A 16,838-nucleotide genomic window follows, 5' to 3' on the forward strand; every position below is an offset into this window, starting at 1 on the left:
ATTAGATTCCTTTTCCTTCCTTCTCTGCTTCTCTCCAGTCACAATTGCTTAAATCCCATCTCTCTTGCTGGCCTACCCAATATCTGGTAATAGGGAATGAACCATGAATTGTCCCTACCTTGACATTTGGAATAGTGCTCTTCTTTGATCTGTACTTGACTGTCACGTTTCAGGGGTTGTCCATTGTTCCTTTGGGCCTGTTTCTTCAGTAGTTTTGCTGCTTCCTTGTCTGAAATGTTATCTGTTATCCGGTCTGTGTATCGGCCATAAAGCTAGAGGAGCAGAAAACAAGAGGGATCACAAGGAAAAGGTAAGGCAAATGTTCCTTCACAGATAGCATTAAGGATGACAAGGCAGATCTACCAACAGTCTGAGGTACAGACCCAAATGTACCAAGCAGGGAGACTGAGACACAGAAACTCTCAGACAGATTCAGCTCGTTTATTTTTTCTTCTTTTTCTTTCTAATTTCTTCTTTCCAATCTCTCCAAAACCTTTTCACCTCCTTTTTGGGAGTACAAGATACGATCACAGAATATTTGTTATTTTCTAATGTCCTGGGGGAAAAAATGGCCGAGAGATTGAACATTAAGAAACAGCATTTGAGCATTAAGAGACAGCTTTCTGGAGGTACAAAAGAAGGTCAAAGTAGTTCACACGAGGCCACCATCCTCAGGGCTGTCTCATAGATTTCAGGAGCACTGTAAAACATCTCTGAAGGTTTTGAGAGGCATTACACTCTCAAACAGGCTGCAGGAATGTCCTGCATCTGTTCCTCCTGCTGCCAAGGAATGCTTAACAGGGCACACAGCCACTGATGGTGCTGGTGGAGGAAAAGAAGCAGCATCATCTCAAAAATATCACAGGCTGCTGCACACTTCCAACCATTATTTACCCAAATCAGCATTTTAAGTCCTCCTGTATCTCAAATTCCTTTAAAATTCCTAATTGCTTAATCTAGTCTTTTTCTTTTGATACTAGACTTGAAAAGCAGCTGGTTATATGCAATTCACAATCAGCTGCATGTGCTCACCAAGGACATTTCCTACAGTGAACTGGGCAGTTGTGCTGTCTTGTCAACGTCTTAAGGGAGTTTGAAGAACCCTGACTGTGCTCCGTGTTTGTTTACCAGATTCCCTGAAGTGCAGCTATCCCACCTCACTCTTTCAGAGTATAGGTGGGGAAGGTGTGCATTTGAGAAGCAGAGAATAAACCTCTTCTCACATATCCTTCAGTGAACCAGGTTTGGCTCTACTTCAGACCAGATTACCACCTGATGCACTGTGACAAGGTGGCCCTTTGCTCCCTCCCAGCACATCTGCTTCTCTGAGATTTTCTGAGTGGCAGGAGGAGAATGAGCCATGTTTTGATCAGCAAAACCAGACACTTAAGCTGGAGAATGAGAGGACATATGACAGAGATAAAGCACTACCACACACTTAGGAGACATTTCTATTTGACAGTTCCTGCCTCCCCATTTCAAGTAACAGCAGAGATGTTCCTGTTCCTTTGAGATAAAATAGATATAGGGACTCACAGAAAGATTTACAGTGGAAGGCACCTCTGGAGGTTTCTAGTCCAAACCTCTGCCCACAGCCTGCAAACTCCAAAGCCAGGTAAGCCAGATTAGGCTGCTCAATACCTTATCCAGGCAACTCCTAAATATCTACAGGAGTAGAAATTACCCAGCTTCTCTGAGCACCTGTTTTAGTGCTCCACCAACTAGTATTTCAACATAACAAATATGACTAAAGGTCCTAAGTATTTTATTTATTTGCACAAATTCCTCAAGAGACACTTGAACCATGTGCCATAGCTCCCTTTGAAAATCCTAGTGGATTTTTTTTTTCACAGAACCCCTATCTATGCTTTTTAAATCATCCTGGTCTGAAGATGGCTCACCTGCTGCCTCTTAAACAGATTGATCCTGTCTGAACATCTGAAAGTATTCTTCCTGTCTTCACTGTATTGGAAGCCACACAAATTTAATGCCATTATTAACCACATGATTACCAACACATTCTAAGTAAATTAAGAAGACTTTGCAGGGAATAATGGCCATGCTCTGACCCCCTTAAAATAGACAGCACAGTGAAGCATCAGGCTGAAGAATTTTATCTACAGGGTAATTGCCACATACATAATGCAGTCCTACCTGGTAAACTGCTATTTTTTTCTGTGTCTTTTAGACAGAAATGCCAAATACTAGCAGATTTTAGACAAATTCATCTTCCCATCACCTCAGCCAGTGTTTCATTGCTGTTAAGTGGTCATGAGAGATGGGTTTATGTCAAATACAACTTAAACCCATGTCAAGTATGAGATTAAAATTAGAATCTTCCATCTGCCAGACAGAACAGCATGACAGTATAATAGTATGAATGCTGAAAATCCTCATATGGTATCCAAGTTCCCTGCTTCTGCCTGGCTGTAAAGTGGTGCAGTCAGGATATTGGGGGAAAAAAAGGAGTTAGTCCACAGAGATAAAAAATAAGTTGCTGTCCTGGCAAACCAGGTAGTCTCAACACATATAAAGAATGCTTCACACATGTACTTTGCTCCTCCAGAATTCTGGAAGTATATAAAATGGTAGGAGATTGCAGGACAGAGAAAGAATCCAGAAATCAGAGGATGACCTTACAGCAAAATTGGGTTAGGCAAGAAATATCCACTCCACTAGAAGATGTAAAACTAAAAATATAACACAGTACAACTCTGACTGTTCCTTCTTCTGTTGCTCCCTCTCTAACACAAGGAACACAGAGTTTCTGAGCACCAGAAGAAATGAAGACAATTTTAAAGGTCCTCAAATACCACCTAAGGGTTGAACCAGAAAAGATACTATGATGCCTACTTGGCTAAATGCTGAGGGAGCCACCAGAACGATGCAAAAACAGCTGAAGGTATAAATACCACTCAGGATACATGGGAGGAGCATACATTTCCCCCCCAAAAAAACCCCAAACAAACAAAAAAAACCAAACAAACAAAAACCAACCACAACCAAACCATCCAGGAAGAAAGCACAACCAGGCAAAGTTTGTTTTCAGAGATGAAGAATTTATCTATGCAAATGATCTTTTATCTTTCCAAAAATTGGGGCAATTTCTTTTGTTTGAGTTACAGAGGAAGAGCTACACAGAATCTCAGGGGAAAAAATACATCACAATCTCAAGACTTTTCTGGGAGCTATTTTCTGAGGGGTCAGCATCTCTGTAAAACTGCCCTCCTCCCACAGTCCAAGCTATTTCCCAAGCTATTTCCCATGCCATTCAGACTGGACAATACATTCCCCACAGAATACTCCAGTCCTGAAATCCCTTTCCCCAACTCTGCCAGTGCATCCTGTCTATGATCTGCTGCTCCCAGCCACTGAGGCAGCCCCAGCCTCTACTCCCCTTCCCTCTCACTCCTGCCTTGTAGCCATCCTGCTATTCCTAAAATTATCTTCCTTAGCTGATTTTTTTGCATCACCAAGGAGAAACCATATCTGACCTCAAAGGTGAAAACTCCCAAAATACTCAACATACATGAATTTAAATGTCAGTAAAACATCTCAGTAACTGCTTAGACATAGAGCCAATGAGGCACATGTATGGGACAGGGGACAGCAACAAAATAATAGTTGTTCCTGAAGAAAAGGCAGCAAAGGGGAACTCTAACAGCAGTGCCACTACCTAAAGGGAGAGAAGGGCTGGAGGGAAACATCAGAGCAAGATATCTCAGAGGGGCACAGAGATGGACAAAAGGGGAAAAGTATAACTTTTAAGAAAAGAAAGCCCCTGCAAAGGAACACATGTCCCCATCCAGCCCCACTTGATAGTAGGTCAGCACAGGAGCAGGTGCCCAGAGGGGCTGGGGAATCTTCAGTGTTGCAGATGTTCAGAATGTGTCTGGAAAAGGCTCTGGACAATGTGACCAAACTTTGGAGTCAGCCCTGCTGTGAGCAGGGGCTTGGGCTGGTGAGCTCCAGAGGCCCTCCCACCTCTGTGATCCTGTTTTTCTGTATTACTGCATTGCCTGATTTCTTATTGCACATCCCTCCCACTACACCCATCTGTGTATTCCTGAGTGAGCTCCCTGCCAGGAACACCCTTTCTATGGTCACAAATAGCACAGCTTTAAAATACTTCACCAGCTGTAACTGCTTTCTCATGCAGAAATAAAACAATACAAAATCCTACAGTGCAGGATAATGCATATTTTTAACAAGGTATATGACATCGCCTGTTATATTAATTGTCAAAAATATATGTGTATTGTTGTTATTTTTATTATTATTATTTTCCTACTACTATTATGTTATTATCTATTATCAACTGTATGTTTTTGACTAAAAATTATCTGAAGGTCCAAGGTTAAAGATCAAGATTTCACTATTTTAGGGTCTGTGTAAACCAAGCCAAATCACACGTACAACAGGAGGCAACAGCTAGCAGAAAAAGCGAGCAACAGAATAAAAATCTCTGTCAAATGTTTTTTCACATGACAGTGGGGAAAGAAATCTTAATTATTACTCTGTGTGGAAATGGATGAAAACATTTTTCATGCTATGTGAAAACATACTATGAAAACATATTTTTTAATGCTAATTACATGATAATAAGTGTGCATGATTGTACAAAGTACCTGTGCATATTTATAATTTATTTGTATGTGCATGAATGACCAGCAAAATATACACATCCACAGCAAACCTGGCTTAGCCAGATTATGCTTGCATGCAAAGTTCCATGATAAATGTACATGCACACGTGCATATGCATAACTGCTGGACACTGCTTATATAAAATATTTCTAGGACATAATTTTGGGAATGGGAATAGGTTTGATGACCTTCTTGTTTGTATGTGAGATCATCTATCTACCTGCACTGACCACCACGCCTCTGGAATTGAGCACAGAGAGACTCTGGTGTCAGGGAGCAAGAGCACAGAGCTGGTGGTGTTGCCTCACTGTGTCCTCTGTGCCTACTGGACAGTGTTTTTAGATGAGTGGGACTGGCATATCTGCTGGATATGTGTGAACTGGGATGTTCCTGTGCATGGATGTGCTTTACTGGAGAAAGGATTTGCATCTCACCACACCCCAGCTCACTCCTGGTTCATGGCACACACACATAGGTGCATTTCCTTCACCCAGCTCAGCTCTCCCACTGAATTTGCACTCCACAGGGCAGGTGTGACCCCAGTGGAGCTCAGCCTCGGGTGGGCACACACACCTCTCCACCCCATCCCCTTAGCATGATGCTCAGCTAAGGCAGTGCTCACCCTCCTAGCATGGCTGCTGCAGCCAAAGCACTGTTTTGTGTTGATGTAAATAAAGCCTGAACTGCTCCAGTCAGAGCTCTGACCACTTGGTTTGCTGCCTCAAATAAGCCAGTGGGATGGTTTTGGAAGACTTTAGTGGAGGAGACATGCAAACTCTCAGATGTTGTTGGCAGTTTCAGAAGAGAAATTCCTGAATATGGCCATGGAACTGATTCTCTGATCTGTGGCAATGTGACACATAACTATCCTCACTGGGATGCTTATCTACTGGAAGAGATTTTCTTGGTGGCAAATCTGCCTCTTTTCCCATCACTAAAACACTCAAGTCTTTAGGAGACAATGCAATCTCCTTCATTCCCCAATCATTCACCATCCATGTAAGAGGATTTGTATTCATTTAAGAAGAAACATCCACTTTATGAATTTCACATTCACACACTCTCTTCCTCATAATTTGACTGGATCCTTCATTGCACCGAAGCTCTCTTAGATCAGCTTAATCAGAACAGAGTGGTAGGAAATAAGATACCAGGACTCTGCTGTAAACCCTCCCCTTTGCAGGAGGCTGTCCCAGAAGAAGAGGTACGGGAGATACAGAGCATAATGAACAAACAGCCACAACCAGAGTACATCTATGCTCCAGACATTTTTCTGAACCAGTGCTTTTATGAACCACAGCAAGAGTCAGGTCACACTTAAGGGTTAGAAAATCCCTCACTTACAGTTCCACTAAGAGTTATCAAAAATACCAATATACATGTATGGCTCTGTGACCATGAAGGGCTTTATGGTCAGACAAAAGTCACAAGAGAGCTTTACTTCATCTACACAGCTGTACGTGTACCCATACAAATACATCACTGCTCTCTCTGATTTTACTCACTCCTGTGCTTTACTCAAAATCACTGTGCAGCTGTGGGCAGCTGCAGCTTCTCTTGCTGTTACAAACACATTATTGCTCTGGTTAATTTTCCCCATCCCAGCTTGCCCATTCCAAGTCTCCTTGCATCCATGGCGGGCGACAATAAGCTCTGACTTGAATCTCTGGTAGGATCCTCGGTGGGAGTACAGCCACGAATGCCAAAGGCTGACCTGGAGTCGCCAGGAGAAGGGGAGAGCTGGTGGGGCTGGGGGTGGACAGGGGTGTGTGGGTGTGTGCTCTGCCAGTGCGGTTCCGAGAGCCCGGAGCCAGCGTGGTGCCAGGGAGGCCTGCGCTGCCACAAGCGTGTCCAGCCCTACCTGCGGGTGGCTGAGGGAGTTCTCCGGGGAGCGCAGGTCGTCCCCGGTCGCCCCGGCCTCGTGTCCTGCCTCCACGGGGATCCCGTACGGGGTGCATTTCTCAAAGCAGACATAGTCGTATTGCGGTGTGCCCCCCCACAAAGCTGGCTTCCAGCCGGGCTCCTGCGTCTTGCTCTCTGAGCTCTCCATTCCTCCACTCCTCCTCACGCTCATCTGTAACTGAGTTGCTGCTCTGGGCCTTACCTAGAACCACCTCGTGTTCTGGCAGAGAGCATGGCCTCCGCATTCTCTGCTGATCCTTCCTTTCTCTCTCTCCTCCAACTTGTCCTGTTCCTGCACTCTCTTTCTCTCTGCCCCTCCTCCTCCTTGAGCCTCTCTCACTTTCTTCCTTTCCTGCCCAAATGGTTCAACTATATTTATAGCAACCTTCCTCTGCCACATGATTCCCCGGTGCCGTGTCTGATCTCAGCAGAAGGCAATAACTCTGCTGGGATTGAATATCAGGTGTGAGCAAGAGGGGAACTCCTGAAGGAGAGGGAGGGGGCAGGGGGAAGGAGGTGGTGTGACAGACAGAGCTACAAGCACAGAGACAGAAAGCAGACAGGAGGAAGAAGAAATTATTATCCAGGATATCACTTCTTTCACAGCTCCCCATCCCACGCACTCTGGGTTTGCCATGAAAACAAAGGTCAGTGGGCTTCCTCATTTTCTCCCCAGACACCAGCTGCCCTAAAGACTGAGCAACAATCATAAAGAAGCCAGCAGCTATGGTGAGATGGAATGAGATGGGTGTTCACTCAGTGTCCCAAGACAATTTTTCTGAGTGCACAGTTCACAGCAGCAAACCCTAATGGAGAAGTCAGGCATCCCTGTAAACTGCTGAACATTACAGTCTAATCTCAGCCTTCCCAGGTGTTCTTATGGGGAATACTTTGCACTTCAAAGCACATCACCAAACTGCTCTGTGGGTACTCAATTATAGGTGTATGCAGAAATTTAATTCTTCTTGATGCTCACTTTTTCACAGACTAGAGCATTCAACAGCTTCTCCTCTCCACTTTGGAATTTGCACATTCCAAAGAAGAAGTGGGGAATGAAATGTAAATTTTAAGGAATTTAGACTCTGCCACTTGTTTCTCAGCCAGGAAGAGAACCAACAAGTTCAGCCAACACCAGTGAGCTACCAGCCAGCAGCAGGAATGAGAAGCATGTTACAGCAATTTGGCCTAGAGACATCTCCCAGTACTGTCAGTGTGCTGCCTGGAACCATATTTCTTCTGAGGGCTATTAATTAGGGAGGAGCAGAGAGTTCAAGGTCCCAGAAACTGTATACAAGAAAAAAAGACCTCACATGCCAAGAGTAAGAGATTTGCAGGCAGGATGGGGTAGAGAGAAGGGCAAAACACCCTTTTCTGGGCCCAGAAGAGTGATCTTATTATTTCATTTTGCAGACTCCTGTAAAACATTTCTTCTTTTGCTTTTTTTTAAAGTCTGCATGGTCCTTGACAGTAAGGTAGAAAGAAAGTCTCCATGAGGAAGACACACAATTTCTTCCACAAATCACCTTCTCCATGTTCTTGCTAAGATATGGATATCCATTAGGAGTAATATCCACATGGATAAGGTTAGTGTATACAACTTACAACTGGTATGAGGTCAGGCAAGCACTGAATATTTACAAAAGCAATATTAGTGCTGCCCCAAAATTCACAAGCTCTCCTGTTTCATTCTCACCAGCACACACTTACTGTCAACAAGCACTATCTTCTGCAGGAAGACTGTGTCCCATAGGCAGGACAAAACTTGAAATTAATCACCTTAAAGAAGAGTTTCTAAGTGACTGTGTCTAGGAAATCAGAGAAAAACTTTTGGTTGCCCTTACAGGTTACCATTAAAAAGGTATGAATTGCTCCCAACCTATTGAGATGCTTTCGGAAGGCCATTGTCATCATGGCTTATATAAAAAATGATGCATACCACATTGTGTATAAAATATAAAAAGCTGTCTAAAATATAAGGTACATCATGTATAGGAAGCCTAAAAACTGAACACAGTAGAGCCCAGCAAACATCAAAGCTGTAATACAGCACCAGATCTTCGGTCACTATTATATGTACTGGAGGAGAACACTCATCAGACCCACTGCAGAAAACTAATGAGAACCTTTACCCAAAAGTGCACTCCTGTAGCTCTTGTTTTTCAAGAGGCACAAGAATGGCACATTAGAAATTGCTGCAGTATAAAAATGAATTCTCTACTGCCAGCTAATCAAACTCTAATGCCTGACTTGCATGATACTGTTGTGGAATTTCCACGGGAAATAATGATAGCATAATAGCCCAAAAGAGGATGATTCTACCCTGAAAGGCTTTTTCCAAGAACTGTCCCTCTCAGCTTCCAAACTGGCCACGGCCTCACTCACCTCATCAATTAAAGCATGAAGGACCCAAGGCCAACCAAGTGACTCCAGAAGAAGAAGAAACCTTTACTAATCTCACTAGGAAGACATCCTACAAAGCCCCTGAGCCCTCACTCGCTCTTCCCACAGTGTAACACACCTCAGGCAGTGCATGGCAGCGCTGCAACGATGCAGCTGATCCTGAGCAATCACTGTGTCCAGCATGGCACCTATGCACTTAGCTCACCTGTAGCTAAGAACCTCATACTCAACGTTTAATTCCCACTTCTCATTAAACAGCATCTCTCCCTCTAGCCTCTGTACCCAGCTATTGTATACAAGGAAACAACTGAGAACTGAAATTCATCATTTCAGTGCATGACAAAATATATGCAATCTGTAGAGATATTGGATTTATAGCACAATATTTCCTGTGTCCTGAACACTAATCTTACCATGCTACTGAGCTTATAAATCAACCTGTTTCTCCTTGGAAGTGAAAGTGTTTTGTCACCTCTCTGGAAATTATTAACAATCCTTGCTATTTCACAAGGTACCAATAATCTCTGTCACAGCCTCCGGCCTCACTGACACTACCTTAGTTAATTCAAAACACTACTCTCAACCTGTATTTGCTCTGAGATTTCAATTTTCTTCTCTTTCACTCTCAGAAGAACTTCTCCACTTTTTCCAGCTGGCACAGCTGACTGAATGAAAAGTAAAATTACGGCTTTACTCATCGTCTTTTCTATCTTTTCAGATCCGCAGGTATAAACATAAACACAGAATACAGAGAACACCTTGAAAAAAATCTTCTTTTCTGCACTGCTGCTGCCCAGCAACTGCTGGCAAACCTCCCCTATCACTCTTCCTGCAATCTCCTGCCACAGCTCTTCTTTATATATGTTCTTTATTGCCTCACTGTCTTGCTTTCTATTTCCCAGGCCTTGCTCTGCACTTCCACCAGGATTCACAGTGGACTACTGCTGTTGCTTCAGAGGTTACCAGCAGGCTCAGGAGATTAGCACAGAGCTGGAGGAAGACATAAAAATAAGAGGAAGGTGTCATAGCCATCTTGCACTAGCCACAAACACAGATGTCCCGTACACATGGCTTGACTCCTCAGGTGCACCTAAGCCTCTTGAAAAGGCTCACAAATGTTTCTAGACTTCCCCATGGCATGAGAGAAGAAAGTTACATGACCTGCTCATACACCTTTTTTTTTTCCCTTTTTCCCTTTGCATATTACAGGCTCTAGTGGGAATCCAAAGTGTGTTTCAAGAAGGACATGTTTGTGATAGATGAAAATACAGCTACAGTCCAAATTAAGGTATTAAATAACAATAGATAAAAGAACAGAATCTGGAAGAACTGTCAACCAATCAGGCTTCTATTTTTCTCCCTCCTGTTCTCAGTTTTCTCTCAGGTCTCACTTTCTCTGCATTTATTTCTTTCCCCGAATGCTTTTCAGGATGCAGAAATACAATTCCTAGCCTTCCCATCCTAATGCCTTGAAAGTGAAAGCTCTGAGAGGCTGGTGGGGAGAGGGGTAAGGATGACTGAAGACTCACACTTCTCCCATGGTCTGGTCCTAGGAGATTTATAACCTGAAATAATTCAAGTGCTATTTACCAGCAGTGACAATCTGAATGTTCCCTATGCCCTGCCCACACAATTATCAGACATCATACCAACTTCTGAAGCTTCTGCTTATGCTTATGCTTTTTTTTTTTTTTGGTTTGTTCTGTAGCAGGTTCATCCTGAAAGATCTAGACCACTTCATGACCTCACTGTACACAAGCCTTAGTCTGCCCACCAGCAGACTGCAGCCTCCTCTGGAGTGAAACACCACATCTATTTTTTCAACCCTGCATACACAGACATTATAGCAGATGGTGATGCAGAGTCCTCTGCCACCCCAGACTGACAGGAGCAAAATTTGCTGAGGCACAGTTATTGTTACATAGAACTCTGCATGCAGATTAGTGAAACAGTAATTTAAGAACAAAGAAAAAATAATGTTCTGTGCTTTAAAAAGTCCAATCCAACAGGTCCAGAAGTCTGTAAAGAAGATAATGTAAAAGATAGTCTACAGGACAAAAGAAACTATAAAGATGAAGAAGGGAGTTTTAAAGGGGGAAGAGGAGAAAGGTGACAAAAGAATGACTACTTAACACTAACACAATCTTTGAGAGAGAAACACAGAGGCAATAAGAGACAAAGCACTGAAGGGCATCAGGGAATGAGAATCTGGACAGAAAGATACAGCAAGCATATTTTGCTTCAAGCAATACCTTTAGATGGAGCAAAAAAGAGTGAAAAAGCAGGGAAAAGACTTCAGTAGATGTCAGATAAGGCAATGGCTTCTAGATGAGAACAAAGCTCTTGACTAGGACATTTTACTAGACAAGATAACCATGGAGGCTTCAAAGAGCTACAGGAGGCAATTAGAGCTTTGGGAGAGAAAGAATGCTGTGAAAAGGGCTAGGATAAGGGAGGGAGACTGGAAGAAAAGACAGCTTTTATAGTAAAAGAAAGAAATAGATCATGGACTGAGGCTTGAACACTAGCAAAAGGTAGAAATTTAAGCTTGCAGAGGCACGTAGTAAGCCAGGCTGGATATGGAGAGACAATGACAGAGAACTCTCAGAGGACAATTGAAAGAAGGGTTGAGTTCACAGCAAAAACCAAAAAGAAAAAGACCAGAAAGTTTAAGGGCTTTCATCATGGAGAAATAACAAGATAATATGATGATATTCAAGTGGACATGTACTGACTAATACTAGGCTGATTAGAGCAGAATTGACAGAAACAGGGCAGATTTTGAGAATCATCAGCTTTTGATAACTCATGAAGAAAGAGGCAGAATGGGGAAAAAAAATCCTCACAGCTGGCATCAGATAAATACTTACAGGAACAAAAGGACATGAAAGAGCCATTGAAGTAGATATTGGAAGAGAGGAATTTGGAAGGAAACTTGAACAGATCAGGATAGGGCAGGATGGGAGTGCAGTATGACGTGATATAACAATATGATATACTATGACTTGGCAAAAATCAAAATGAGCTTTAAAGGGTCAGGGTTATGTCCCAGTTCCAGAAACAACCCGACTGTGACAGTCTGCACAGAGCACTATGTCCATGTTGATGATGCCATCTAAGGTAAATTACTTGTTACCTCGAGGTTGTCTCATCCTACATCACAATGTGGTCACAGGTTGGAACTGAGAGTGAAAATAACCAGCAGAGAGACTTAAACCCAGCAATAAGAGCCAGACAGAAGATCAGATGAAAGAGAAGACAGCAAATTTTGGTTTTATAAATCGATCCAAACTCATTCAGAGCTTTAAAGTGAATCTGACTGTCCTGGTGAGCACTCAGGTAAATACCATCAGGCTTCGTAACTCAAAACAGAACAGTCTTTAGTAGAATAAAAATAAGATTATTTGATTATTTTAAATAGAGAAAACTTCAAGCATGGAAGTCAGAAAGCACAGAAATAAATATATAGTCTACACACAACTCTCCCTCACCCACTATGACCTTGGTTGCAATTAAGTTGATGACCTTCTGAGCTGCTAAAATTTTGTGCTTACACTCTATTGCCTAGGAGATTGTTTCCATATCTCCACAGCTTGGATGCCTCCTCCCTTACAGCTGCCCCCTTCTAAAATTGCAGCCCTCAATTCCCTTGGTGATTCTCAACCCTACAGCACCCCATAGCTTCTATTAAATAATTTCTTCTTTTCCTCTGCCAAAAGGCTTTCCAAATGAAGAGGTGTATTACTGGTGGGGTAGAACAGTGACTGTCTTGTCTTAGGATAAACCAAGAACAAATCAAATACGCACAGTGTGCATACAAGTACTGAAAGAAGGAAAATGTAACTATGAAAAATTAATATTAGACTGCTGAGAAAGAGAAAACTTTTTCGAGGTTCATTGTACATACAAAATCAGCTAAAGTTGTGAGAACTAGCAAGCACTCAACTGATTGAAATAGATTCAGTGGATTTCTTATTTTCTACGAGAATAATTTTACATTGCAAGCATTCTCTGATGTAGTCAGCTTGAAGACATTTTTAGCAGAAAGGACCAAGGAACATCTAGGAAATACAGGCTTATCTCTAATGATCAAAACTTATTAAGGATACCTCTAAGCTAGTGAATTTGTTATTATTCCTGCACAGAGATTTTGTAGCTTGTGCCTTTCTTCCCCTTCTCCCTGTGGATTGCTTGTTGCACAGGTAAAATGAATAATTGCCCATTAGATCTGTCAGTCATGCCATGGCACACAGCCAGAGCAGCACCACGAGGGTTTAAAGAAAGTGCAGTGATGTGCAGAGCCGTGCAGAGCTGGCCAGCCACAGGCTCCTTTGAATGGGATTTGGCTAATTTCAAGTGGAGAATGATAATTCTTATGCAAAATGTGGCCAACAATGAAGATGTGTGGCTGAAGTTGAAAGGTTTAGGAAGACGAACTGGCTTGTGAAGGGAAAATTTTTGGGAGAGTTTCAAGGACATGTTTGTGGTGTGAATGCACTGGGGTTGGTCAAGAAGAAGGGACCATGAGTATGAACAGAGTACCTGCAGGAGACCATAGCTAGGATTAGAGGTACACGAGAAAAATAATTTCATTTTCCTGATATATGTTCCACTTCCAAACGCCTGAAAAGTAATTTTGCTGAAGCTCTATGATCTATAGATCTGTATGTGACTGATCACATTTCGTAGTTTAGGGCACTTGAGGAACAGACTTGTTGAAAAGGACAGTTCTATTTTTTTTATGTACTGGAACTCATGATCAAGAAGCTTGATGCAAGGAAAAAATTAATTTTCAGCCAGCTCAGCTCTCCATTCCTGCTGATGCATGGCCATGTGAATGTCAGTAAAGAAGGGATCAGGAACACACCTAGAAATGAGAAGAGGGACTGTCTTTTCTGATTGCAATAGAGCCCTAATCCGCCATAAAAATTTTCTCAGTAACACTTGGCTTTTGCTTACATTTCAGACTCTTGACATGGTCAGAGCAAATGGTATGAACTGCTTGCATGAACCATGGTTGCTAAGTACAAGTTGTTGGCAAGGCTGGCTTTTCCTGTCCCATCTCAGACAACTGAGATACAGGATGCCAATAGAAGGGTTGTAGCACAGACGTGTTATCACTACCATTGAAGATTTTTTTAATATACCTATTTACTAGAACAGTTGTAAATCCTGCAAAGTTTTGACTAAGCTTCCTGTTTTCCTTCTCCTTCCCCCATCTAAATGCAGATACCCATAAAAAACCACCTAACCCTCCAGCACAGCAGGGGTCTTGCCTGTTTTCCATGAAACAATCCCTGGTGGTAATATGAGATAAAGACTAAAGTAAACAGAGGAAAGATAGTATTTCTCTTGGCAGCCTGAATACTAAATCCAACCCAAATGAGGGCAAAGAAATTCCCCTGCAGCAATAACCTTTGCTGTTATCACTGCCACTGATACAGGGATGATAGTGAGAGTCAGCATGACATTCACTGGACTCCCTCCCTCTTCTATCTTCTAGCCCCTTGCTTTGACTTGTAGGAAGGTGCTGGGAGCAGGGAAGAAGAACTGCATGAAGCACGTGCATCCAGGTTGAATTAATGGGTCACTCTTTGGCATAAAGGCTACAAAAAGTCTTTTCTCTGTCAAGTTTTTTAAACCGGAACTGCTGCACACCTATTAGCAAGAGCCAATTTAGATTGTCACAAGGGGAAAAAAGGGGGAACAAGTACACCAGGACCATGAGGGGATACAATCTCCAGATGGCAAAGAGACAGGTAGCTTAGTATATTAAGCCCAGGACAAGATAAATCAGCAGAAGAAATTGCAGGACATTCCCCATAAATGGCATTGTGTCCCAGGGCTGGCATCTAATGTCCATGACATCTAAAAATATTAAACCTGGAACAGGAGTCCAGGAAGGGGCTATAGGTTGACAGTGGAAACTATTAGCCAAGGTCAGGAATGGTGGAGAGATAATGGGCCAATGAAGGAGAAGGTGCCGGGGATAAATGATGGAAACTATTCTTACTTTCAATTATGTTGGGAGCTGAAATTAGTTCTACAAGCTGCTAAACTCAGACTGTTCAGGAGAAATTAGAGATTGTTGGATGTTGTGTTTGTTCAAGACCATTGCTCACAGTCCTGCTCTTGCATTCTTAGGTGTTCTGAATCAGCAACAATGCCTAAGAGTACTTGTGGTATCTTGTTCAAGCACTGCCCTTGGTCTGGGGTGTATATCAACTTTTTCCTGTCTATATCAGAGCCAGATTCTATTCCACATTATGTCTGTAGTATATTTTGAAAGGAATGAGATAGTAAAAACAAACAAAAAAAATAGTAGATATAGGCTTTGTGAAATGTTTCAAATCCCACTTGTTCTGCTGAGTTTTTTTGCATGAGGAAGAGAGCTGTTGCTCCCTGGCAGGTGCACTGGCTGGGCTGGGGACATTTACTTAGGAGAAGGACAGAAATGCCCCAGACCATTGTTTTTTTGGGCACCATGAGGTCCATGAGCTCACACAAGTTTGCAGCCTCCTCAGACCCATCATGCTGACAGACAAGCTATGCCACTTGCTGAAGACTCAGTGCTCTGGGAAGAAGATGCAGCTGACCCTTACCATGGCAGCTTTCAACCTGATCTTCATCAAAGAGGAAAGGGATGCAGAGGGTATTGCTGTGGTGCTTCCCTGTATCACGGGAACACAGTTCTGGCTACAGAATTTGCTAGCAGAAAGAACAGCTGGTCCCAGTGGCTTCACCAGCTGCCAGCCAACAGGTTCCTCACCCTCCTTCCCTCTCACTCCAAATAAAACTGCTCCAAATGCCATCATTAAATCCCATGGGATGGAGGTGAGATCTCTGTAGGGGCAAGGTAATCTCCTTGCTCTGGGCAGGAGGGTTCTTTCCATTGTCTTCCTGCAGGAGATCTTCACCGATCTAACTGTGCTTTGTGGTAGGACCACTTGAACAGACATGTCTGTCTATACAATTTCATATTGAGTTTTGCCACACTGATCATTACAGTCCTGTCCTGTCTTGACCTATAGTCTTGTGTGCTGGGGAACATGATCATTGCCCTGAATCAGCTGCTGAGCATTCAGATCTGCTTAGGAGTGCATTAACGTCTTTAATATCTGTGTTCTGATACCAGGTCGGAAAAGTCATTTTTATCAAGATGCCTTCCTCTGCAGTCCACAGTCCATCCACAGAGGGGGTCTGGACTCAGCTTTGAATTTTTCTTACAGAGCTGCATTGAAAATAAGAGGCAGATATCACTGAGAAGGTAGGAGGTCAGCACTCTCTAAAGGATTCCTAGTACACCCTCCAACCCAATAATAAGGATATCTCCTGCATCCTGGCACTCATGTTAAGGATCTGAAGCAAAGTAAAGCACTGAGGCCTTTTTGTGTGGACCTGTTCTCTTTAAATACCAATCTGGTGTCCTTTAGTAACTTTCATGTCTTCCAGAAATGTTTCACTTGTTTAAACACTTCTCTTAACAGATTAAAAAGCTTTTGTTTTTATGTGGCTTTCCATTTGATCCATTCTAGTTAATGTTTTGACCCTTGTTGTTTCCATGGAGGTATTGACTCTAAGCACATTGTGGTCACCATGAAGTAAGCAGTGGTTTCAGCTAAGAAACTGAATCGTGCTATACCAGGTTCAGCTGAAATACTGGTATGGAATCAGTTGTGTCAATCCTCCATATTCAGTAGCAAAAAATAATCAGCTGATGATTGTTCATTCTCTTTAGAGGAGATCCATTTACTACAGAACCAAACACACTTATCTGGAAAAGTGGAAAGAAGAAAAGAGAAGCCTACACATATAAATAAGAGTCCAGTTGGAAGCTAAAACCACTAGAAGTTCTGAGAGTGAAAAAACTTTGTGGATGGATTTGGAAA

The 16,838-nt window shown here is 42.7% G+C and overlaps 1 protein-coding gene across 2 annotated transcripts in view; it reads right to left on the reverse strand.

The window, feature by feature from the left end:
* CLCN1 (chloride voltage-gated channel 1) overlaps positions 1–16,838 on the reverse strand; it is a 56,650-nt gene that overhangs the window by 29,885 nt on the left and 9,927 nt on the right. Inside the window, exons 1-2 of one of the 2 annotated variants that reach the window (XM_021549077.3) lie at positions 6,509–6,721; positions 119–272 (exon numbers count right to left, since the gene is read on the reverse strand). In XM_021549077.3, the coding sequence (XP_021404752.3) occupies positions 119–272; positions 6,509–6,721 (367 nt within the window). Of the gene's footprint in view, positions 1–118; positions 273–6,508; positions 6,722–16,838 lie in introns of those variants that run through there. The other variant, XM_077781265.1, reaches the window with a different exon arrangement.

This window comes from Lonchura striata, chromosome 2, assembly GCF_046129695.1.
Source record: "Lonchura striata isolate bLonStr1 chromosome 2, bLonStr1.mat, whole genome shotgun sequence".
Taxonomy (NCBI): Eukaryota; Metazoa; Chordata; class Aves; order Passeriformes; family Estrildidae; genus Lonchura; species Lonchura striata.